Below are 26015 nucleotides of genomic sequence, written 5' to 3' on the forward strand. Positions count from 1 at the left end.
ACGAATCTTTGGTTAATGTCTTCGTGGTGATTTGCCAGTTGCTGAATTTCGTGGTTTCCTGAAGGAAAAGCTCTTGAACGATATGCACATTTTGCAATACAAAGTAAAAATCGTTAATAGCATTTAACCCTTGGAATACTAAAAGATTTGTCATCAAATTTGGTATTTAAAGTTGGTGGGCACAAAACATCGGGTCTAGGTCAAAACTCCCACACAAGAAATGTCAAAACGCCCACACGATCGGTCATAACTCCCACACAAATGGACAAATCTCCCACACTCAAGAAATGTCAAAGCGCCCACACAATCGGCCATAACTCCCACATGCAGAAATTGTCACAACTGCCACACAAATGGACAAAACCCCCACACTCTGAAATGATCATGATTACACGTCTTTGTTGCGGCTCTTTATGACGCCCACTTTAGTGTTTCTGTCATTAGAAAACAGTGCAAGAAGAATAGTTGCAACATCAGTTTAAGTGGAATAAAAGATGTTATTAAAAAGTACAAGGGCAAGACATGCAAACAGGATCATTTCAGAGTGTGGGAGATTTGTCCGATTGTGTGGGAGTTTTGTCCATTTATGTAGGGATTGTGACTGTTGCTATGTGTGGGAGTTATGACCGATTACCAGTGTGGGGGGGTTTTGGCTGTGGGAGTTATGACCGATTGTGTGGGAGTTTTGACTGAGGGGGTTATGGCCGTTCGTGTATTTGGGAGATTTGCCCGTTTGTGGGGGCGTTAAGACAAATTGCATTCAAATTATGCCAAATATTATAAATATACAGATACAATGAAAGGGCCCACATGAACTTTGGTGGGGCCCCCAGGATCGGCGCCCTTGTTAACAGGTGGGCACAAAATAAATAAAATTAGTCAAGTACTGCACTATTGTACTAATAAAGGACGGCGAATAATGTAGTTGTTACAATTCTGAAAGTATTTCTCAGCACATACATTAACGATGATGGACTTTATATCGGGATAATTATACAAAACTGAAAGCATGGTTATTAGAATTAGTGGTAGGCATAAAAAACTGTTTTTGAACATTTTCAAAAAACTGCTTTCGGTTTTTCCCCAAAACTGTTTCCGGCCTTTTCCAAAATTTGTTCTATTTCTGACCAGAAGAGTGTTTCTTTGTTCTCCAGAAGTCGAATCCGTTTCCACAGAAATAGTTTTATGTGTTTTCCAACGGTTTTGGAGAAAACCAAAATGTCGGTTTTTCTAGAAACTGGTTTTGCTCATCCCTAATTAGAATACATGGTAGAGGACTCAGCTAAGACACAAAACCAAGTGTTCTGTTTTGATTAGGCAAATCTGGAAATTTGACAACAAATGCGTATATCTGCAGCGAATGGTTGCCTTTTAATAACTGTCAATGGTTACCCAAAATGTGTTTGTTCCTGCTAGTAGCGTACAGACATATAGTTGGAAGTTTATGCAAGTTGCTCGTAAAAATGACATCGACCAACTTACCAATATAAGCAATTTGACAAGATCATTACAATTGCAATTATGTCTAGTTACTAACCCGTACTGTATATTCCCTTACCAGCCAGTAATGTTCTTTAATAATCGGATATTGGAAACACATTGCAAATTAATTTTGAAGCCACCTTTAAAGCGAATGATCCAGACATGAGGATGTCATACAATCCAACCAACACGGGATAAACTACCTATAATCAACAGCACTAACAAGTTTTCTTTCCATCACGAATTTAATATAATACACTGTTTTTCGATTATGGAGTGCTACGTTCAGTTGAAGATAATGTCAACTATATGACGAACACTCGTATCTCACTTTTTCAGTTATAAAGAAAGAAATAATAATTACATAGACAGGAAAGCGATTGAATATGTAGTAACTCGTCACCTATTTAAAATAATTATGTGAATACATGATCAGTTATTTATTACCAAGGATGTTATAAATAGAGGATCTGCCCATATGTATCTTCATCCTATTAAATCGATGAAGCCAAAAAACAACCGAGCATCGGCACGTCTGATTGGCTACTTTCGTTTCCGTCATGATTGTTGGCTCAAAACATTGCGATCCTATTGGGCGGAGTGGACAGAGAAGGGGTGGCGTAACTGTGACGTATGGCTTCAAGATTTTGTTGTAAGGGCAGATCCTGTATTTTATAAGATCCTTGGTTATTATATATTTAACTTCTTTCTCCTCTATGTAATTATATTTCTTTGAAAAGAGATTTTCAGATACGACCCTTCGTCAAATAGTTGACGAAACGAAGTACCATTTTGAAACCTTTCGAGTGTCATCTTAGGTGGTTGGTGGTGGTGGTTTTAGTTTGTGGCGCAGATGCTAGGCGTTCACCTATCGACTGATGACATAACTAAAGAGGTAAAGTTTGAAATTTTGTGACTTAAGCCCTGCCTCGTCGGGCAGTGGTAGCAAAGGTTTTAGTGTTTCTTGGTATGTCAAATACAAATGGCGTTTTAAAATTTTCTTATTTAGTAAAATTCTTGTATTCTGCATATTTCTGTTGCCTAAGCCGAGTTAGCTTCGATGAAATCCAGTGACTTTGCATCACCTTTAAGCAGTGACGAAATGATTTTATATATATATATATATATATATATATATATATAATATAGCGATACTCTCCAAATGTGTACAAAAATATAGCGTATATCTGCTTTTGTGCCACTATACTTTTCTTAATCATTATACAGTGATCTGGGTGGGTAAATGCAGGAAGCATCGCCTTTCTAATTCATGAACATAGTGGCAACAGCTTAAAAGTATGTATAATATAATCAGACTGGTAACCAGCCCAAAAATGTAGGGGGGGGGGGGCACGGTCCAATTATATTATAGTTCATAATCATATCAGTTCATTTGCAAGCATACCGTGAAAATTTTAGGGGGGCCCGGCCCCATAGTCCTCCCGTGAATACGGGCCTGACTATAACTTCTAAACAATAGGTTGGTCGATGAAGAAACGCTATTACAGTTGTGCCACTGAATTGATATAACACCTTGGAAGTCGGCGCTTACGAACGCATTTTCATTTAGTTAAAGATGGTTGGAGGCTTCAATACTCTTAACGTTAAATTTACATATTTAAAAATTGGAGATACAGTACGTAAATTCGAATTTTAACAATTTCTTTGAACTACTGCCAACCGTTACTTTTCATAAGAATTTAGTTTCAGGAAATCATTGATCACAAAGCATACTGGGAGTCAGCATATATCGACATAATATGTAAATTTAAAGTAAACTTAGGACCATAACAATGTTAGGACGGTATACGTTGTATACTCCCGTGTACATTAGTTACTAAACTAACCACTGGAGGCAAAATGGCGCCACTATCTGATTGCAATCACTAGTGCGCAGTCACCTATATTTGCGTCAATGTGTAACCGAGCTTATTAAATAACGATTCAAATAAGATTTCTAACTACAGGGCGGTCCAAACCGTTTAGGATTGGGATAGAAGGGAAAGTGATAAGAAACGAGGGAGAAAATATTTTAAGACATATGGCACCATCGGCCGCCGTCTTGAATTGGCGAGAACTTTTTAAAATGGGAACCCTATCGTGTAATAAATATTACTGAAATTTTTCCAGGAATCCAGTGGTGGAATGTTTTTGGCTCTACAACCAATCGTTGCAAAGTTTCAATCAATTTTCTGCACTTACCTGGAGATAAAAGTGCGGGCAATGTCTGACCCCACTGACACAATGTTACAGCAATTGTTAAACGTACCGTCACTTCTGAGCAATCGTTAAATGTATTCGGTGCTGCCAGTCATCCATTACCCTGCCCAGCATGTCTTCAGGGATGCCGGCACACGTGTCAATACTCCTGCGTTGAAGGTGGGTAATATTCCTGATCTTGGTAGCATACACAACGGGTTTCACGTTGCCTCAAGGAAAAAATCCAATGGCGTGAGGTCTGGAGAACGCGGTGGCCATTCCACAGGTCCTCCCGGGCCTATCCATCTTTGTGGGAATTGCTCATCGAGGTACAAGCACATAATCCGAAATCAGAGTGTCATCCTCTAATGCGACGGACGGCAGGATCTCCTCCTTAAGTATGTTACGATAGGTAATTTCAGTTAAATTGTCCTCTACGAAGAATGGCCTTACCATACGGGTACTCCATACATCACATCACACCATCACTTTGTCGGAGCCAACTACCCGAGAAACATCGTATCAGTGTGGTTTATTGTTGCACCAATATCGGCGATTTTGCTTGTTCACCTCGCCCAACACACACACAAAAGAAAAAGGCCTCCTCCGAGAACAGCATGTCATATGCTAATCGGGGATTCCGTCTGATTTGTTCCGCGCCCATTCACAGAATTCGACTCACTGGTCTGTATCATCGTCGGTTAGATTTTGGAATAGCTGTATCTTGCATGGGTGCCAGTTATGCACAGATACAATGGACGTAGGGGATATACCACTTTCTTGGGTTAGGTTACGGGTACTGCTGTCGAGAGTTTTCGTGAATGATGACAATACAGCAATGGATGTCGCTTCGTCCGTCGTTGTGTGAGGCCTGTCTGCTTCTGGTTTGTTTTCTACTGACCTGGTTTCCTTAAGTTTTGCTTTAACTTTCTACACTGCACTATATGAAATGGGCTCGCGTCGAAATCATCTGCGATTTGTCTGCTGCTGCGCTCTCCTAATATCAACAGGATCTCTATCTGCTCATCCCTTCTTAGTGCCATTCCGTGTTACTAATCGACTGATGAAATTTAAAAATCATAATTATTATACAATCTTTACGCTAACAGCCATAGAAAATATGCTTTCCGCTGCATAATTGATCCTTCAGAGACTAAAAGACTTTTACAATAAACTCTACATACGTTTGTGTATTGCAAATGTTCACTAATTTAAACAGATAGACGCAGGGTGAAGCTCCTAGATCAAATTTTTCACTTGGATATAGTTTACAATACTTTTAGGGTTAGAATCAAAATTTCATAATTTTTAAACAGTTATTTATTTCTTTTGGCATCGATGCTAAGGGAGACGACGATAATGATGAGATGAACGATAATGGTGAAATGAGTAAAGTGGGAAGAAACGGGAGAACACGAAAAAAACCTATGCACACAGTGTTTGTCCACCACAAAGTTCACTTAGTAAGAGGTAGGATCTAACCAGGGACATCAGCACCAGACATGAACGCCCTAACTTTGTGCCACTGTGACTTCAATATTTCCTCTTTTACCTAAATTAAATGATGCATTTTAAACTTTCATAATTCAGAGCAGCGATGAAGCGTGTAGTTTCTGCAGATACCTTGCTAAAAACTAAAACAAGAAATAGACTGGCAAAAAAGCATTGCGAACTACTACACACGAAGAAACTTCGTGATGGAAACAAATAGTCCCGCTGTTGACGTCCTCCAAGAAACTATATTCAAATTGCACTTGCTACTTGTTTCAATCACAAGTTCAATTAGGTAAAGGTAACAGTTGGCACGTAAGAAAGAGGAAGGAGAAAAGAAGGATCAAACAGGTAGCAGCTCCGATAAAATGAGTGCGAGAGAGATGTAATGGGAATAAATAAAATAATCCATCTGCCTGAATACGTTATTCAAAAACTTTCATTATTCTCTGACAATTAAGACGGGGTGTATGATTCAGAATAAAAGTGGGTACAGTGGATTTAAACACTGTTGAGTGATGCCGAAAGCCCAGAAATCTAATTCCTAATCCCATCCTAGTGACGGTCTAACATGGCCATAGATGCCGAAAGCCCAGAAATCTAATTCCTAATCCTAATCCAAGTGACGGGCTAACATGGCCATAGATGCCGAAAGCCCAAAAATCTAATTCCTAATCCTAATCTTAGTGACGGTCTAATATGGCTATAGATGCCGATAGCCCAGAAGTCTAATTCCTAATCCTAATCCAAATTTTGTTGCTGTTGGTAGCGGAATATACTACTGTGGAAGTGATTTGTAGAGTGACTTGTGATTCTCAGAAAATAGTAGCTCAATTTTTTTCTCTGCTATTTATGAGAAAATAAAAATAATATAATTAACGGAAGAATGTAAATACCTAGTGAGAAACAATTAAGTTCAGAAACGTTCCACATGAAGTGACTGGAAATTTTAAGTTTCTCTATTGTAATATCGTTACGTTCAAAAGAATATGATGCCACAAGACCTGATAGAAATACCATATTTCAGCAACTACCGTAAATGTACTCGTTTTTGTCAACAGTTTCAATTATCTTTTTCAATGTAAAAAAAAAAAAAAAAAAAAAACTGTCCTTTTTCACAAACTACTACTTGATAAATGTAGAAGATCGAAATTTACAAATAATTCACTCATTTTTTTTTTTTTTTTTTTTTTTTAAGGAATATACGAGTATATTTGGAGTACGTGACATACCGTAACTTTATTTTATGTTCATTTTTTTTATAATTTCAATAAATGGGATGAATGTACAGTGCATCTGTGGAGGATCGCTTACCTCTGATGTGTGGGGTCCACGGTTCGATACCCGGCCAAGTAAATTTGTGATGGATAACAATGTATCTGTGGGTTTTCTCAGGATATTTAGTTTTCCTCCGTCATTCTCATTTCACTAGTTTTTCCATTATCATTCTTTTGCCTTAATTGTGCGGTTCCCTTAGCGTACAAGGCATAATCGTAGGACGTACATTTTATTTCATTGCACAATAATATGGGAAATTTAAGAGCAAAAAAGGAGTTTCTGCCCCTCGAAATGACATTTTATAATGGCAGGTTGAATTACAGAGAGAGGGGGGGGGGGTTGGACACGGGGACAAAGAGATTCAAAGTTACTTCTTTGGAATCTGTTTCATAAGCACTCCAGCGAGATATTGTTCATTTCTCTCTGACAAGGGATGTCACTAGGATTGCCAACCTGAGGGTAAACCACAGTTCATCGAAAAGTATACGGGGTGACTACCGTAGGTACGACGCGACGTTCCGAATTTTTATTAATCTTGCTTCGCCTTTCATTTACATATATATATACGAGATATATGATTATTCCCAATATCTGGCGTAAATATGAGATTTTTTTTTTCTTGTGCATGGCAAATAGCAGTGTTGCCAACGTCCCACAAAATTAAAGTATATGATTTTCTTTTATAAGAAAATATACATTGAAAGAAAATATAACAAATTCAATACCTCCCATTCACCCCTCAGAAGCCCAATGGCCATATACGAGGTATCACTAGTTAGTATATTCATTTATCTTTATTGATATTAATCTTTATGCTTGTAGCTTCTTGTGGGGGGAGATTTCCCGCAAATGCTAAGGGAAGAGGGAACTAAAAACAACTAACTTTGACCCCTGCCTCTCTGCTACGGGATTCCCTATATAGATGAAATGCACATCGTTGGAATGTCTCGTTCTTTCTGAAGAGATTGATAACTGAATTATCTCTCTATGTTAATTAGGAGCTGAGCTACTGAGGTTTAAAGTGCTGATTCAGCCATTGAGTTGTTCATTCTGAAAAGGTTAAATTTGACAATGCTAGTGCATGATCATATTGAACTTTATATGTTGCAGCATATGTTGACTTAACCGAAGATCTGGCAAAACGTTTACAGCGCATTTAGAATGCCTGCGTTCCCTTCATATTTAATAAAAAATGCTTCGACCATATCTCCTATTGTTATCAGCAACTAGGATGGTGCAATCTAAACACCCGTCGCCGCATTCATTTCATTCTCTAACACTTTTATATAAAATAATTAATTGTAAAAAAAAAAAAAAATACTTATCTATCCTCTAAATTTAAATTTCTCAACGATACTCACCCACTAAATACCCGGTCTAAAGGAAATACAACACTCGCCGTTCAAACGCACAAATCTAATTTCTTTTCCAAATCTTTCACACTATTTGCCACCAAAGCTTGGAATGACACCCCTGAAAGCATCAGAAACTCTGGTTCAGTGTTGACTTTTAAACGCCGGCCTAAAGAATATCTTTCTAATGAAGGTCTTCAGTAAACAAAACAAAACAAGAAAAAAAAAAAAAGTACGACAGCATGGTAACGCAAGGAATAGTTTCATGTGTAACAGGCGATATATGCAACCCACTGCGCAGTAGTGTCTCGCTGGCTGTCTATACGAACGGCATTTGCATCTTTCTTGAGTAGAGATGCAAAAAAGCCGGCTTTCGGCTTTTTTGAATCGATGTTTTTTTTTCACATAAAAAGCTGGCTTTTTTGGAAAAAAACGAGAATTTTGGAAATTTTGGCTTTTTTCATTTTCATGATTTTTCTATCCAAATAGCTTTCTTATAGTATATTCTATAGTTAGATAAAAATTTCATGACCTAAATGCCATATTTCGCTCTGAAATTCACCATCAAGATGGATGGAGAACATGTTTTACGAATTTAAGATAACATGAAGAATGTAGTATTTGAGGGCAATTTTACAGGCTATTTAACTTTATTTTAACTTTTGAGTTATCGATATTTTTTCTTCTCTAGATCATTTTTGCTTGTCATCCGTGTTTCATTTCTAAGAGCTTAGTACTCTAGCTTCTAGCACAAAAGTTAAATTACATTTTTCTATATCCGACAAAGCGTACGTTTTTCAATATGTTCGTCAAACCGTACTTCCACATTTCTGTTATACTGTAGTAGTGCAATGACTTAGCAATAATTTTCCGGACACAACCTTGAATACCAATTTATACAAATAATCAGTAGCGGCTTTAGAAAAGTACTTTGGGAGAGTTTTCTCTGATTGTTTCGTTTTCTAAAAAGTCCTAATTTTATTTGGGAGGTGCTTGAAGTTTATGAGTACAGGCGTAACTTATATTTCGTTTCGTTTATATGTTTAGCAATAATCTTCCTTATACAACCTTGAAGATCATTTTATACTGAGAATCAGTGGCGAATTTAGAAAAGTATTTTGGGAGGGGAAAAGTATTTTTCTAAACATTCGTAATTTTTATTTGACAGGAACTTAAAGTTTATGAGTAAAGGCATAACTAATAGATATTTCGTTTGTTTTAGACATTCCGTAACTTTGAGGTACAGGCTTCAGTCCGAAAGACCGACCCCCTAACCGTCGCAAAACCGTCACTGCTGGTAATTAGTAACAATAACGATTTGAAAACAATAAGAAAGGAAGTCGGCCAACTCACAGTACACGCACTATTTCTATATTCACAGATGGAATGAAGAAAAGCTTTGTCAGAATGATCGAATGCTGGGTTGAATTCCGGACTTTCCGATAGAAGCGCAAAAGCTCACCACTCAGTCATGTTTGTTGTGCAGTTGTATTTAGCTTAGCTTAAATATATTCCGTAGTCCTTTTTTTTTTTTTTTTTTGAGGCGGGGGGAGGGTTCCGTAATGATATGTTGAATCCCTCTTGCTAAAAATTCAGAAAACTTGAGGATTGGGTAAACCGTGATGGTGGTTATAAAAAACTTAACTGTAGAATTTCAAGAATATGCATAATCAAAAGTTCTAGATGTGCAGCCTTTAAGTGTATCACATAAATCTCTTCTCTTATGTTTATTTTAATATTTTGTTTCAAAAAGAGGGTATGGAACATTTTGAAGTAAAAATACTACATACAATTTTGCTAGTTATTTGTATATTTTTTTTAAAAAAGAAGTGTTTACTTTTAGGGTTGGCTCGTTTACACCAGCTGTTTTTTTTTTTAATTGGTTTAAACCAAAAAATTAAAAAGTACGAAAAATGCGAATCGTGTGAACTTCATGGTGACGTTTTCACATATCAGACCATCTGCATTAGTTTTATTTCCTTTTCACATTTCAATCAAGGTGTCCCATGTTCAATTCTCGGTCGAACCACAACCCTTCTTTGTTGTACCACAACCCTCAGTCGAACTACAACAAAGTAGCGGTTCGGATGTCAGTTTAAGCAAAACTGTTCTCCTTGATAACTTCGGTATTACATAAGGATGTTAAGCCTAAACATACGAAACGAAACCAAATTATATGTTTCTGCATGCCTGAATGCCTGTTGTTTTATAAAGAAGCCAAGGTTGCTTAAATATATTGAGAGAAATTGGCAAAATTTATCGATTGCCTACGTAGCTTCCAACATCAACTTGGATTGGACTTTCAATATCTACATACTAAATTTGTAATTTAATACCTCAGTTTTAGCGTACTGATTATGATACGTTGACCTTTAAATTTCACGTGCAAAGCAATAACAGGATTTTCCCGTTATTGTTTTACATTTAAAGTAATGACGGGATTTTCCCGATGGCTAGGACTGGAGTTTCTCAATTTAAGAAATTTACTGACCGGACTTGTTTAAGCTTATGGGACCTCTTCCAGCATAACTCCGTTGTTGCATAATAACACCAAGGCGAAACAAACTTATTTCTGTGAATATGTAATATAAATACATAAAGCAAAATATCCAAGTCAAAAAAACCTGGTTTAAACAAACAAACAAAAAAAAAAACTGGTTTAAACTCCCCCCCCCAAAAAAAACGGGTTTTTAGCCATTTTCAAAAACAACCCTGTTTCTTGCCAACTCTGCTTACTTTTGTATATAGGAGGTTAAAAAAAAATTTATTATATACATTGGTTAATCCTTTGGAATTCATAATGTAAATATGTTGAAGTAAAATTGTTTGAAATATCTTTTCGAAATTCATGGTTTAATTTCGAGGTTTTATATTATTATCGGCATCAGCCACTAATTAAATGACTTTTTGTGTTATAGAGAAGCGAAACAAAGACTGCTTTATCAATTTAAAGCAGAATTTTGAAAAAAGCCCAAAATTTCCCAAGCAAAAAAGCGAAGCAGAAAAAAAACGAGTTTTTTTTTTTTAAAAAAGCCGTTTTTTTTTCCGAGCCCTTGCATCTCTATACCTGAGTGATATCCCATCTTCGTGTATTGAGATGAATCTGCATCTCTTTCGCATACTAGCGATGTATGAACCCAAAGCAAAAACACTTATTATTTATTTTCGTTTCTTCTTTCTTCCTGCTCATTGCTAACCTCTTCACTCATTTTCGTAACATTGTGACAATGTTGTATACGTGATGGGTCCATTTCCAGATGTTCTCCTTTCTTCGTATGAGTCTGTCCTTGCCTTGCGTCGACTATGGGTAGTATTTTGTACATTTAACTTTTCCGACATCTCTTCTCGTTCTCGCTATATTCCACATAATGTCATTTTGACCCCATTTTTATACCCCTATTTGACCCTTTCAATGCGCTTGTTGGCCGATATAAAAAAAATACGTGTCGCTTCTTTTTCGACGTTTTCTATGTCTGTGCAATCTTATCAAAATTGGTGTGTTACACCGAGGTACCCTGCCTTGTTAGTCTAGCCTTCGCCTCCGTTATAATCCATCTCCATTTCTTCCAGTCTTCCGCATTTGTTTTCCAGTTTCGTATTTCGACATCCTTCGTATCCCCCAATTTCATGTCCCACCATCTTTTCCTCGGTCTTCCCCTTCTCCTTGTACCCTCTATGTTGGCCAAGAAAATCTTCTTTACTACTGTTTCTTCTCCCATTCTGAAATATGCCCTACCCATTGTAAACGGGTAAGCTTTATATGCGTTATGTCTACATCATTGTATCTATCGCATAGTTCGTTGTTGTATCTGATTTGATATATGTTCTCATCTATTTTTACTACTCCATATATCTTCCTTAATATCTTCCGTTCAGAATTTCCTAGTAGTTGTATTTCTTCTTTCCTCATAGTCCAGCATTCAGATCCATATGTAACTATATATGTCTAATTAAGGTTTTGTATATTTTCGTTTTGGTGTTTATGGAGATTAAATTGGATCTTACAAGGAAACCGATTCAAGTGTGACACGAAATTATGGACAAATTTATGCTCAATCGAAACGTTTTGGTGAACAATGAATTCCATTAGAGAGAAAAACCCGCGATCTCAACCGTTCCGGAGATATAGAGGGGTAAAGAAAAAGCTGGTGTTCTGATGTTTTGTGAATTTCCGGCTATGTTGCTAGTGAATATGTTTGAAAATTGCATTTAAACGTTACGAAAGATGCACCAGAGCGAATAAAAGTACTGTTGAAAGTTGAGGTGAGTGACGTAGTTTTTACCCAGCACCGGAAAAAGTAGGTGCTATGAGGAATAACAAACGCCATTGACACGAAGAACAAAATTGTATGATATTCAGTTTCAGTTATCTCCCTGACGGGAGATTTATAAAGGAAGTCCCAGCCTTAGAGCCTTGTGGACTACTTCACTAATGTTGTTTTAAATTAAAATGGTTTGAAATAATATTATGTATTAAGGTGGCTCGTGCCAAAATGGCCGTATTTGCCTGTTTTAAATATAATTGTTTATCACACTGTTAATGTAATACGGAAGGATAAGCAGCACATGAATATATTAAAATTGAAAAACAGTGTATTAAGATTGTAATAAACAATAAAATTGTCCAAAAAAAAAAAATGAATTGTAAATAAAAATTGAAAGCAAAGCTCCCAATACTTAGAGTTTACAGCGCCATCCAATTGTATGATATTGTTTGGAAATATATGATGTCTTTAGTTCGTAGAAAATGAGAAAAGGTGATATGAAAATGTATTAATTATACTGCCAAAGGGACAGAGACGTTATTATTGGAACAAAAATATAAAATATTCTGTGCAGAAACCCTATAGAAAAACAAATCAAATAATATGAAACATAAACACATATTGTTGCAAACTTATTATTATTTTTTTCCATGGATCGTTCCGCTTTTCACCCTCGAGTATTACATAGTAAAGAGCACTTTTGAGCCACTTGTCGTTCCGATCGGTCAAGAATTGTAGAAGTAATAAATGTTTGGAAAATTCGGACGGCCACCTTTTTTTTAAAAAAAAAAAAAAAAAACATTTTTCATTCTATTTGACCTGACGATGATTTTATTCGATTCAGCGTACCAAGAAACCTATTCATAGACACCTTACACGCCTTATTTCAGACAACAATGGAACTCGGTTATTTTCACCTTTACACTCCAAAACATATTTCCCCTTAAAATTTTTATGGACTCTTCAACCTTCATGTGTATGGCGACGTATTGCTAAACTTCGTGGATGAAGGAATTATTCATTTTTAAAAGTCTCTTTTACTTGTACTATCGCTACACATTCAAAAGTTCGCAAAATATCGGAGCACCAGCCTTCCACTTACTCCTCTATATCTCCAAACGGTTGAGATCGAGGGTTTTTCCCTCTAATGGGTTTAATTGTACACAAAAACACTACGTTTGCGCATAAACTTGTTCACAATTTCGTGTCACACTTGAATCGGTTTCCTTGTTAATAAGGGAAGTAGTGAGAAGTAGACTCTGTTTACGGTTATGGCTCTTCTTTTAATTTCTGCATTCTGATCATTGTTTGACGTTGTTGTGGATCATAGGTAGGTATATTCGTTTACTATTTCCAATTTATATGGATCAATGCAAAGGTGTGTTCCGAGTCTTCTCTGGTGTAGTTTGTTTTTAGACACAACCAACAGTTTGTTTTTTCCCTCATTTATTTCCAGCCCTACCTGTTTCGATTCTCTCTCTAATTTCTGGAATACTTCCTTCACACTGCTTTTTATTCCTGCTCGCCGAACCGCTGCTTCTAGCCAGGGCCGTGCCGTGGGAGGGCGAGCGGGGCGACGGCCCCGGGCGCTGAAGTAAAGGGGGCGAAAAATTCGGGAGAAAAAGGAAAAAGATAGCAAAAATTGCTTGAAATATATGTATGGGGCGCCGTCGTATACTCTCGCCCCGGGCGCTGGTTTTCCACGGTACGGCCCTGCTTCTAGCATCAAATTGAATAATATTGGGGCCAGTCCATCTCCCTGTCTGACACCTTTCTGAATTGGGAACTGTCTCCATACATCGTTTCCTAGTTTTACTTGTGCCCTTGAATCTTTTGCTGTGATTTTACATAGTTGCACTAGTTTGTCCGGTATACCTAGTTAAGGCACCTCCCACATTTTCCCCGATGTACCTTATCGTAGGTTTTTTTGTAGTCTATGAATAGATGGTATGTGGTGATATTCTTTTCCCAGAATTTTTCAAGTGTCTGTCGGATTGTGAATAGTTGGTCCGTGGTTGATCGTCCTTTTCTAAAGCCGCCCTTTGCGTATGATGGTTGTCAGGACTTTGTACGATGCTGTGAGTGGTTCTCGTAATACAGCTGATCTCTTTTCTTAGGTATGTTGTTTATTAGTCCTGTTTTCCATTCCTCGGACAAATTATTTGGGTCATTCCATATCTTTTCAATAAGCATGTGCATTATGTTTTCTAATTCTTTACCTTCTTTATTTAAAGGAGTTCTGCGGCGATTGTGTCAACTCCAGGGGCTCTGTTATTTTTTAGCGTTTTGATTGCTTCTTTAACTTCTTGAGCTGTTGGGACTTCTATTGCTCTTGGTTGGTTTTGGGAGTCTGTGATTTCGTTATTATCCTTATTCATCTGTAACGTCTTTTGCTTTTCTTTCCCATTCTGAAAAACTCTCTCATAGTACTTGGCCTATTGGTTCAGTATCTTGTCTTTAGAATTAAGTAGATTGTCTTCTTCGTCCTTAATGGCCGTGCAGTATGGCTTGAACCTTCTTTTGTATTGTTTTACTTCTCTATAGAAGATTCTTGTCTGGCCTCAGTATTCTATATTTTCAATTTCTGATAAGCTGTTCTCAAAACTATGTTTCTCTTTCTCTCGGATTATCTTTTTTCACTTTCTTTCTTGCTTCGTTGCATGCTTCCTGCCTTTCCCTTGTTCTATGTGTAAATATGTTGTTCCTGGTGTAATTCTTTACTTTTTAAAAATTTCAACACTTCCAGCGTACCCCTAAAAAAAATGTAAGAAAGAAATAACGGCCGCGTTTTAAAAATATTTAATTAGAACTGGACAACCTACACAAAATTTGAAATCGACCAGCGAATATGGCACGTTTCTAGCACTTGTGGCCAGTGTTGAATTCAGACATTTTCACCCGGGGGGGAATGTCAACTCCTTGGGGGGGACGGTTGTTTTTCTGTATTTTTGCAAGAAAGCAGCAGCATATTTAACAATTCCATTCACATACACATCTTACCTAATATTGAGACTAATTGCTGATAAATATTCAATGTGAAATTATAATTAAAAAAAAAAAACAATCGTTTGATTTCATCTAAAGCATTAAATAAAGACTGGGAAAAATATTTTAGACTAAACTTTAACTGCTATTTACAGTAGCTATTTTTGTTATTATTTCCTATATTCAGTAGTTATTGTTTGTTACTAATGTAGAAGTTTTTAAAAAGATTTAAATTAACTCAAATATTTTTTGTCCTAAAACAAACACACACAGAAATATGTTAACAAAAAGTCATCATTCCTTCTCACACTTCTGATTCTAAATCAAGCATATTAGCCTTGGTTTCTTCACTGCATACACATCAATAGTTTAGTTTACGAAATCTTCAGTAGGATTAGTGCCGTGTCGTGGAAAATCAGTGCTTGGCGCGAGAGTATACGACGGCACCCCCATATATATGAGTGAGGTCGACAGACCAGCCGAAAAGGTGAGAAAATTTTTAAAAGAAAACCATGCTTTTCCTTGATTTTGAGCACTTTTCATTACTTTTTTTCTTTTACTTTATATAATATGTGCACATGTTTTTTATTCCTCTGTTTTTCTTTCCCTCTTTTCTTTTCTTTTTCCCTCCCGAATTTTGCACCCCTTACTTCGGCGCCCGGGGCCGTCGCCCCGCTTGCCCCTCCCCCACGACACGGCTCTGAGCAGGATCTTCAACAACTTCAATAGCAATCTTTCACTTATATACTACTATCATATTGATAAATTCTATATAAGTCTCTAATCCAGGAGGGATAACTGTTCCTCCCTGATCCCTCTAAATGACGTCCTCTGAATCTCTCCCTTTAACTTAATTATTTTTAATTAAAAAAAGGTGTGTTTAATTTAACAATCGTAAAACACATTTACGTCTGTTACTTCCGATGCGAGAAATGGAATTTAGGTGCCCTATTTCAAATAATGCAAGATCTGTACATTTTCAAGAAATGAAGTCTGCTGACATCAGAGATCATATAGAATGATCGAAAGATCTTCCCTATTTTTCCTTTCCTATCTCAATCTGTGCTAGTGCTACCTACTAATATATAATATAGGGCGAGAGTATAGTACCTACTAAGATACAAACCTTTCTTCAACAGTTGACAATTTTATGTTCTGCCAAACTCGGTCATAGCGTTAAGAAATACAAGTTTTATTGGCTATTTGGTATTTTATCTTAGATGTTACATGTTTAATATTTATATAGAATGGATCTGCGTCATTTATGTGTATATTGAGAGATTGGATTTCGTCTGTACGTGCACGGAAAGAAAGCAAATAATTATCAGAAGTAACTTCTACATTTTGTGACTGAAATTCTTTGAGTTTCTCCGGGGGGGGGGAATGATTCCCCCCCGGGCTACCCCCTGAATTCAACCCTGCTTGTGGCTTTCTAGATTTCATTGTCGAAAGGATTGGAATCAAACATATAAATTTTTCTTTGGAAACAAACATATAAACCTAGTATTTTAATATATAGACTAGCTGAATCTGCGCTGTCTACTCACCGTATCGTTCTGTTATGACCATGAATCTCCTTTCCACTGTGCATGTTTCCTTACTCATACAAGTAAAGGATAAGGGACTCATAAAGGAAGTGAATTGCCATGTATAGATGTTGAAGTGAGTTTGTAGCAAATTTGTAGAAGAAACACGATATCAAGTGGAAATATTTTTTCTAGTAAATCCATATCCGTCCAAATACGCCTCATTGCTTCTCTTGAGGCTATTGAAGTTGCTAGCATGCAAATTACCATTTAGATTTAAGCAAAGCGCCTGCAATGTCCGTCAACCCGCCATACGTAATTTCTCTACTGGTTGCCTAACACAGTAGTTTTCGGCCTGCAACAATGTTAAACTTATGGGCCCAAAATGGCCCCTAAAATGTTGTATAGAACAATAACGATACGGTTTTTGAAAATTTGGAAAACTGGACAATCTACACAAAATTTGGAATCGACCAGCGAACATGGCACGTTTCTAGCACTTGTGAGTTTCAAGATCTGATTATGAAAAGAATTGTGCAAACACATATAAATCTAGCATTTAAATATTCAGGGTGTTTCAAAACAACACTTACGATGTTAGGGAGGTAATTTCTGACACCAAGATAAGACATAAAGAATAGATCAACCTGGGTGCAAAATGCTTCCTTTCGGAGTTATAAGCTGCCATAAATATGAAAAAAAAAAAAAATGAAGTTTAAAGGTCCACAGCTCCAAGACTATGAGACCAACCACAGTCGTCAAGGCTTCACTTAGGAACTAGTATATGCCCTATCCAAATATTTATGTTTCAGAATCCTGTGGTATTTCTGCAACAATTTTTATACAGGTAGTTTGGTGAGTACCGGTATTTAAAATTATATGCCCGTAGCAAAACTCTTTCTATAAAAATTGTTGCGTGAGTGTCTTAGTCTTCTGAAACATGTATATTTGGATAGCGCACATATTAGGAGCTAGTGGACCTATGGACCTGAAAAATTCATTTTTTCATGTTTTTGGCAGAATATAACTTCGAAAGGAAGCATTTGTGCACCCAGGTTCTTCTATGGTTTTTGTCTTATCTTGGTGTCAGGAATCACCTCGCAAACGTTATTGGTGTTGTTTTGAAACACCCTGTATAGATAAATTAAGATCAAATCGTGGAGCAAGATAACATTTACTCCATCCCTTGCTGAAATTGTATCTGTTATTTAAATGAAAACTAATTCGCAATTATTCCCGGACTAGTCGCTGGATGAATTGGCATGGATAGTCAGTCGGAAACATTGATAAGCATTATTATTATTATTATTATTATTATTATTATTATTATTATTATTATTATTATTATTATTATTATTATTATTATTATTATTATTATTATTTCTTGTTTGTACGACGGGTGTTACGGTTAGAATAACATTACATAAAATTATTGCATGGATTTAAACACAGAAGAGCCTATTTACTTTCGTGACAAGTTTTAATACGCACGTGAAACATACAATACGTAATAACTTTGTACTTAAATAAAAGAGACCTTCCAACACCTAATTCGGATTCGCGAATAGATAATAAGTTTGTTAGGTACCGTACTTTAACTCCTTTCTATTTCTTTTTAATCATGTACTATTACTTTCTTTTTAATCATAGACAGAAATCAAATTCTTCTGTGCTCCAAAGATTATTAGCCATCTTGGCCTTGACACAATATCGCTGCCCACTAGGGGATGGAGGCGGGAACTATCGTCCAATAGCAGCTGATAGAGGATGATGTAAATATTTGCTCAAAATTTGAAAGAAGAGTTAAGGGGAAAGGTTCATGTTCGATAATCTTCCAAGTATTACGAAATTGTGCCCGTGATGTCATATTATGGTGTTTCGTTCGTGTATCACCATATAACCTTGCAAGATAGCTGTCGGCCTTGGTTTTCGATTTAATTGCATCTAGTAGTTGGTATTGCTATACGAATTCAAGATGCGCTTACAAGAACGGGAGTCAAAGTTATTGCAATTTAGAAATTGTCGACTTCTGCGTGAACATGATATAGTTGTAGATGATATTTGGGTTCGAAATGGAAAGATAGTAAACCCGGAAAAAGTGTTTTTCGACGAGAAGGAGTATGCCGATCAGTACATTGACTGTAATGGAGCATTGATATCGCCAGGGTTTATTGATCTTCAGATAAATGGTAAGACAATAAATGTGCGTATTATCGTAGGACTTATTATTTTAACAATTCTATGTCTGTGTTAATTGCTCTAAGTGTAAAATTTTGGTGTAAAGGAGACGGTTGCTGTGTCAAAGTATGGCAAAATACGAAGCAACTGTGAATACAGGTGGGTGCAGGTACAGAGTAGTCCGTCAAATAATTATGTGCTGATTTACTTTTGGCACACCACATTTTGAAAAGTTTACAGGTAAAGTTCAATAATTCACATGAAAATACATATTTATTTAAGAACAAATTTCTGAAGGCGATAGAATCAAGGGCTCCCATCAGGGGGGACAAGGTGGGGCGCTCGCCCCCTCCTAGAGGAAATTGTACTTCAGAATATCGAAAACCCAATAGAGTTTTTACATTAGTTACAGCAAAATTTGAAACTATTTTTGAAACGTCGCTTATACTTGCCCCTGGAAACCACTACATGGGCGCCCTTGGATAGAATTAAATACAAAGTAATACGGCTGTATTTTAGATTTACAACTGTATGGTTACTAGTGCAAAATCATGCAAGTCCTTTACAACGGGTAAAACGGGAAGGTTCTAGAACACAGGCCCCTCTGCATAGATTAGTAGCTAGGTTGGTTCCTTTCTGTACCAAAATTTACTCACATAGTATTGCCGAGCGAGCCTTAGCGAGTGAAGGCGGGTTAGAGCCCCGCAGGACACGTTGCTTTCTGTCTTTCTTACAGCTAAATGAGAAGGGGAACCTGTGTTCTAGAACCTTGCCGATAAAACAACTGAATGCATATGAAAGATGACTGTATTAAACATTACTTTCCACCTCCAGTGTATTTCTGCACAGTACAGAAACTATATTTTATGTTTACAAGTTGAGTGCTACTTGTATGAAACCATGAGAAGTGCTATTAAAACTCATTGCCAAAACTCACTTGTTTTCACAACCTTCCTTTACGCGTATACCCACCATCGTTCACGCGCCTGCTTCGAGCACACCAACGCCCTTGCGCGAGTTCACCTTCCTTGCCCTGCCCTTACTTTTAGCATAGCCGACATATACGTCAGACGTAAGATTCAAATATTTCATTTTGATTAAGTACGTATTATTCGTGTTTTTAGTAGACATCTACCACAGGTTAGTCTATGGTTTTTACGCCGTATTGATAGGTACCATAAATTGTAGAAGAATTGTAATTTTTCAGCAATTACTTCTGATGCCCACCTTGAATTTTATCTGTGCCAAATGATGAGATTTTTCCATATAAATCTCACACCATATAAACGACTGGCTAAAAAATAAAACAGCTTATGTTAGGTGGTCACTCAAGGCGAACGTTGGGGCAGTTCGTCTCAGTTATGCTATCTCAGTTAGGGCAGGAGCAAAGCAGAGGCATCGTGCAGGTTTGCGCCCGTAGGGTGCTGGCGGCGCAGCTACAGAGGGTATGTGCATAATTGAGTATAGTTGGATGACACCTTATAACGCATAACATAATGGAAAAGAAACGCACGTGAATAGGCTAGAGCACTTGTTATGGTTTTATACTAATAACTGTACTTGGAAACAAAATACACATTCCCTACGTTGTGCAGAAATACTTCGCGGGCGGAAATAATTGTCACATAGTCATCTTTCATGTACACTCACTCATTTTAACCATAGTGTTTTACTTGTAATGATTTGACACTAGCAACATAATACTTGTAAACATTGGTAAACTATGGTTTTCTACATTGTACAGAAATGCTCCGGCAGTAACTAGTAATATCCTAAACAGGGTTGGCTTTTTTTTTTGTTTGTTTGTTTGTTTAAACCTTTTTGCTCTATGTATTTATATCACATATTGACAGAAATAAGCTTGTTTCGCCTTGGTGTTAGTATGCAACAACCGGGTTATGCTGGAAGGGGTCACATAAGCTTAAAGGGGAATCCAAACCGCATCTCGGCTTCCATCCAAGAGAAATTGCCCTCCATTTGGACTCGAAACCGGGACTAATTGGCCACAAATGCGATACGTCTGTCGACTTACTCATGAAGGATTCCTGATAAAAATACGTTGGACTGATCTTTACATATTTGTTAATATAATCGTCAAAAGTCATTTCAGGACAAAAAGATAAACAATTGCACAAGTGGAAGCATTATACAGAATTACATATGGATAACTTCATAGTACTACAAAGTACAGAAGAATTAATTTAGTCCAAGTCACTTCACTACGACTTTTATTAGTCCAAGTTAAAGAAATATAACGACTTACTTTGCATATCAGTAAGAAAAATGAATAAAGATACGAATTATTTGAGTCCACTTTGGCTCTGACCCATTTATAGATAAATAGTTACGAAAGATTCTTGTGATTTCAATAATTGCCTCTCGTGGGGTTTGTATGACTCCCCTCCCAAAAAAGTACGGCATTTCGATTTATTTTATCAATAGTAAACATTATTAAAACGAAAGAATGTTTAGAATTTTCCTTAGGTTGCATAACAATAATAACAAACTATAAAAAGAAAATCACAAAAGAAACATAAAGTTACATTAAAAAGATTGCTTTTGTAATATAATCTCTTTGAGTAATGAATGGGGAATTTAGGTCTGAATATAGTACGAATAATATATGGGAGTGAAACGTGATAATCCACCAATGTGTGTTCATCAAGATTTTACGAATATTTACACTTTTACAAACATTTTTCGTTTTTTGGTTTAAACCAGCTTTTTTAACAGCTGGTTTAAACCACCTTGGTTTAAATCAGCCAACCCTGATCCTAAAGAATAATTCTCTTTCATATGCAGTCACTCGTTCTAACCATGAAATTATCATTTTCATAACGGACTATTCCGCACCAGTATCTACAGATCCTGGAGTTTCAGTGCAGTTGAACAATCTGGGAAGATTTACGGCTAAATTTTATGATGTTATAAGGGAAGACTAGTATATCAGAGCTTTTTTATGAAGTCGACATACTGTAACCAGAATCATGAAATAGAAACAGATAGATATTGTTTGAAGTCTTGTTAACATGTTCTTCACAAGGTATGCACATTCAATCATTTTTCATGCATTTCGACAAGCTGTTTTAAGTGTCGTCACAGCACATAACGTCTGCTCCTGTGCCTTTGGCTCCCTAACCATATGATACTTATCAATCTCCCCCTCCGCCGCGTTTGACCCCAGTACCGGTATGCACGAAGAGAGTCCTCTCATTTAAGAATAAGGATGGAAAGTCACCACTTTGACAAGAGTTTTAAACAGGATTGGCTGGTTTAAACCAGATGTTAAACTATGGTTTTCGAGCGAAATAGCTCAAGTGGTAGAGCGTTGGCTTCGCATTCGGGAGGTCGTGAGTTCGAATCCCGCTGCCGACCATCCTGACAGGTTTTCCAGGGTTTCCCTCAGTCCTACCAGGCAAATGCCGGGATGGTACCTACTAAACAGGCACTGGCCGATACCTTCCCAAATCCTTTCCATTGTTGGTCCGCGGTGGCTCAGTGGTAGAGCGTTCACCTCTGGTGCTTGGGGTCTCGGGTTCAAACCCTCCTCCCGCCAAGTGAACTTTGTGGTGGACAAACACCGTGTGCGTGGGTTTTTCGGGGTTCTCCCGTTTCTTCCCACTTTCTTCATTCCACCATTTCATTCATCTCTCATCATCACCGTCTCCTTTAGCCTAACCGGCATAACCGTGGGACGTAAAACTCAAAAATTTCATTTCATTTTCCTTTCCATTGTTATTGTTGTTGTTAGATATCCAGTGTAAAATGGTCTCTGAGCTTGATTGTTAAATAAATAAATAAAAGAAAAATAAATAAAATAAACCAACAAATAAAATTTTAAACCAAAATTGTCACAATTCGTGTGAAATAGCGCCGCATCTCAAATCATCTAGAGCAGTGACCTCCAAACCACTGATCTAGATTATGATCCTCTAGACATTAGAAACCCAGGAAACATGAATGCAATTGATTTATTGAAATCAAAACTATTTTCTGGATTTGCAATTATACGTATGAATGGTTCATTGCCAGAGTGAACTCAAATGATTTATATCTTTAAACACTTCTTTTATTAATATTGTATTAAGTCGCTGTATTTCTGACTCAGTGAACTAACTTGGACTAAGTTAGATCTTCTGTACTTCTGTCCAAGGGCGTCTCTGGCAGGGGGACGAGGGGGACGCGTCCCCCCAGTATTTTGAAGTACAAAATATTCAATATTTTATTCTAATTTAATTTATTTAGTAACGACAGAATAACATATAAATAATATTTATTTGAAATATAATATTCAGGCTGTGAGATGATTATAACAGAGTTTTTGTAATACCTTAGGGGGGGGGGTCCGTGAAGGTAAGCAGAAGGGTAACAAATGGAAACGAATGGAATCGGGTAATAAACAGGTTGGGCTAGAAAGCACCATTTAAATCACTTACTTTGATGTCCCCCCTCCAATTTTTACATTCCAGAGACACCAGTGCTTCTGTCTTTAGAATTGTGCAGCTATGTATCTTGATCTTTTGAATTGGCTCGTAAAATGTTTAAGCATGAAAGATCAGTATGATGTATCGGTATTTCTATCAAATGTTCTTTGTGGTTAAGGGCGGTAGACCCGTCGACTTTGTAATCAAGGGGTCCCGAATATAGATGGAGGACAATTCCTCTCTGATGTAAACTGAGTAGCGGTTTGGATCTCACCTTAAGCTCAAGCTTGCCAGAGTTTTCCGTTTACCAGTCTACTCTAGTTGAAGATTATATTTAACACAGTAAACGAAATTACTGACATGTTTAACATCTGAATGCAAAGATACGAAATAAAAATAGTTCATTTGGGATCTATTTAATTGATAAGTAGAGCTCCTTCGTGACCAAGCAGTTAACGTACGCGCCTTTGGCCTGGGAGACCCTGGTTCGATTCCCGGCGGGTGTTTATGTGGTTCGGATTCCTCGTTAATCAGTAGGTTCACGTCTCATAGCCTCGCTGCCGAACGGGACGTTAAACTCAACATCATTTCAACCCAACTTAATTGATAATAAGTATTAGGAGCCAGGGTTGGCTGGTTTAAACCAGCTGAGTTTTTCAAAAAAAACAACTGGTTTAAACCAAAAAACAAAAAAAAAAAAAAATGTTCGTAAAACTGTAAGTGTTTGTAAAATCTTGATGAACACACATTTGTGGGTTATCACGTTTCACTCCCGTATATTATTCGTATTATATTCAGACCTAAATTCCTCATTCATTACTCAAAAAGATTATACATACAAAAGCAACTTTTTTTTTTATAAGTTTATAAATGTTTATTTTGTGATTTTTTGTAGTTGTTATTATTGTTATGTAATTGCAATCGAAGAAAAATTCTAAATATTGTTTCGTTTCAATGTTTACTATTGATAAAATACATCGAAAATGCCGTACTTTTTTTTTTTTTTTGTGTGTGTGTGTGGGGGGGGTCATACAGACCCCACGAGAGGCATTTAGTGAAATACGTATCTTTGGTATCTATTTATGCATAAATGAGTCTGAGCCAAAGTGGATTCAAATAATTCGTATCTTTATTCACTTTTCTTATTGATATGCAGATTAAGTCGGTGTATTTCTTTAATTTGGACCAATAAAAGTCGTTGTTAACTAACTTGAACTAAATTAGTTCTTCTGTACTCCGTAGTACTTTGAAATTGTTCATATGTAATTCTGTGTAATGGTTTCACTTGTGCAACTGTTTATCTTTTTGTGCTTCTGAAATGACTCTTGACAGTTATATTAAGAAGCATGTAAAGATCAGTACAGCGTTTTTTTTTTTTTTTTTTTTTTTTTTTTTATCAGGATTCCTTCGTGAGTGAGTCGGTAGATGTATCGCACTTGTGGCCAATTAGTCCTGGTTCCGAGTTCAAATGGAGGACAATTTCTCTCGGATGTAACTCGAGAAGCGGTTTTTATTACCCTTTAAGCTTATGTGACCCCTTCCAGCATAACCCGATTGTTGCGTAATAACATAAAGGCGAAACAAACTTATTTCTGTCCATATATGATATGAATATATAGAGCAAATTATTTAAACCATAAAAACCTGGTTTAAACAAAAAAAATCCTGGTTTAAACAAAAAACCTGGTTTAAACCAAAAAAACCCGTTTTTTTTGTTTTTTTTTAAATAAAAACCATGGTTTTTGCCAACCCTGTTAGGAGCAAAATTTTCCACACTTTAATAGAAACGCATATATTTGACAGACGGTTTAAAATTCAACAATTCATATTACCTAACAGCAGTACGCATGAAGTTGAAAAATTGATATACTAGGCTTGGGCACGGTTCTAGCACACAGGTCTCCGTCCAAATCCACCATTCAGAGGCCAAGTTAGGTGAATTACAACAAAGTAAGCTATTTCAGACTATTAACTAATCAAAATACCGCTTGCATAAAATAATTCCTTCCAGTAATCTACATTATAAAATAACAGAGGGGGGCGGAGTCTTCTCCCGAAACGTATATGATTTTAGAATATATGTTAGTAGAAGAAATCCTGTCAGTGTAAGTGGAATTGTGACTAATAATTTCAAATAATTTATTTTGTCGTAATTGACCCATCTTTGCCCTAGAAACGAAAATAACCAAGAACATCAATAACGTGAGGTAATGCGAGATATTTGCGAACAAATGAACTTCAAAGAATAGCACACTGTATGTCAGAAAAAAAACATTTTCTAAACTTACAAAATCTACATACATATATAAACACAATTGGATCAGGAAATAGAACTATAAAATGAACATAGAACATACCAGGTATAAAGCATATATTGCAGTGGACCAATCCGTCGACACATTCACACAATACGATCACATACCATGCCAGCCGCCAACGAACAATTCAATATCGACTCCGAAGACGAAAACGAAATTGAACGGAATTTCGAATGGAATAAAAAGCAAACTAAGATAAAATTTATGACCGTAAAATCAAAGAAATAACAAGAAAAGATAATTTATCTAAAATTATATTTAATTAAAACATTATTATTACTTTATGTATAAAACAATACACCTACATATGACTGATATGGTTAAGTAAACAAACATGGTTCAAAAGTTGAAGTTGTTTTCTTAGTTTCGGTAATAATATATTTGAACGATAAAAAACTGAAAAAAAATAATAAGGAACGAAAAGGAACCAAAACAAAGTACATAAAATAGGCTTATATTTCATCAAGTTTTATAAAGACGGAGCTATGTTCTAGAACCTTCTCCTAGACTTGCAAGC

General features: G+C 36.6%; 1 protein-coding gene across 1 annotated transcript in view; it reads left to right on the forward strand.

Annotated features, from left to right (window-relative positions):
* The first annotated feature begins 18276 nt into the window (after positions 1-18276).
* LOC145669539 (N-acetylglucosamine-6-phosphate deacetylase) overlaps positions 18277-26015 on the forward strand; it is a 63240-nt gene continuing 55501 nt past the window's right edge. Inside the window, exon 1 of the mRNA XM_081737725.1 lies at positions 18277-18767. Coding sequence (XP_081593851.1) covers positions 18554-18767 — 214 coding nt within the window. The 5' untranslated portion in view covers positions 18277-18553. The remainder of the gene's footprint in view (positions 18768-26015) is intronic.

Source organism: Thermobia domestica, chromosome 14, assembly GCF_964235325.1.
Source record: "Thermobia domestica chromosome 14, izTheDome1.hap1.1, whole genome shotgun sequence".
Lineage (NCBI taxonomy): Eukaryota > Metazoa > Arthropoda > Insecta > Zygentoma > Lepismatidae > Thermobia > Thermobia domestica.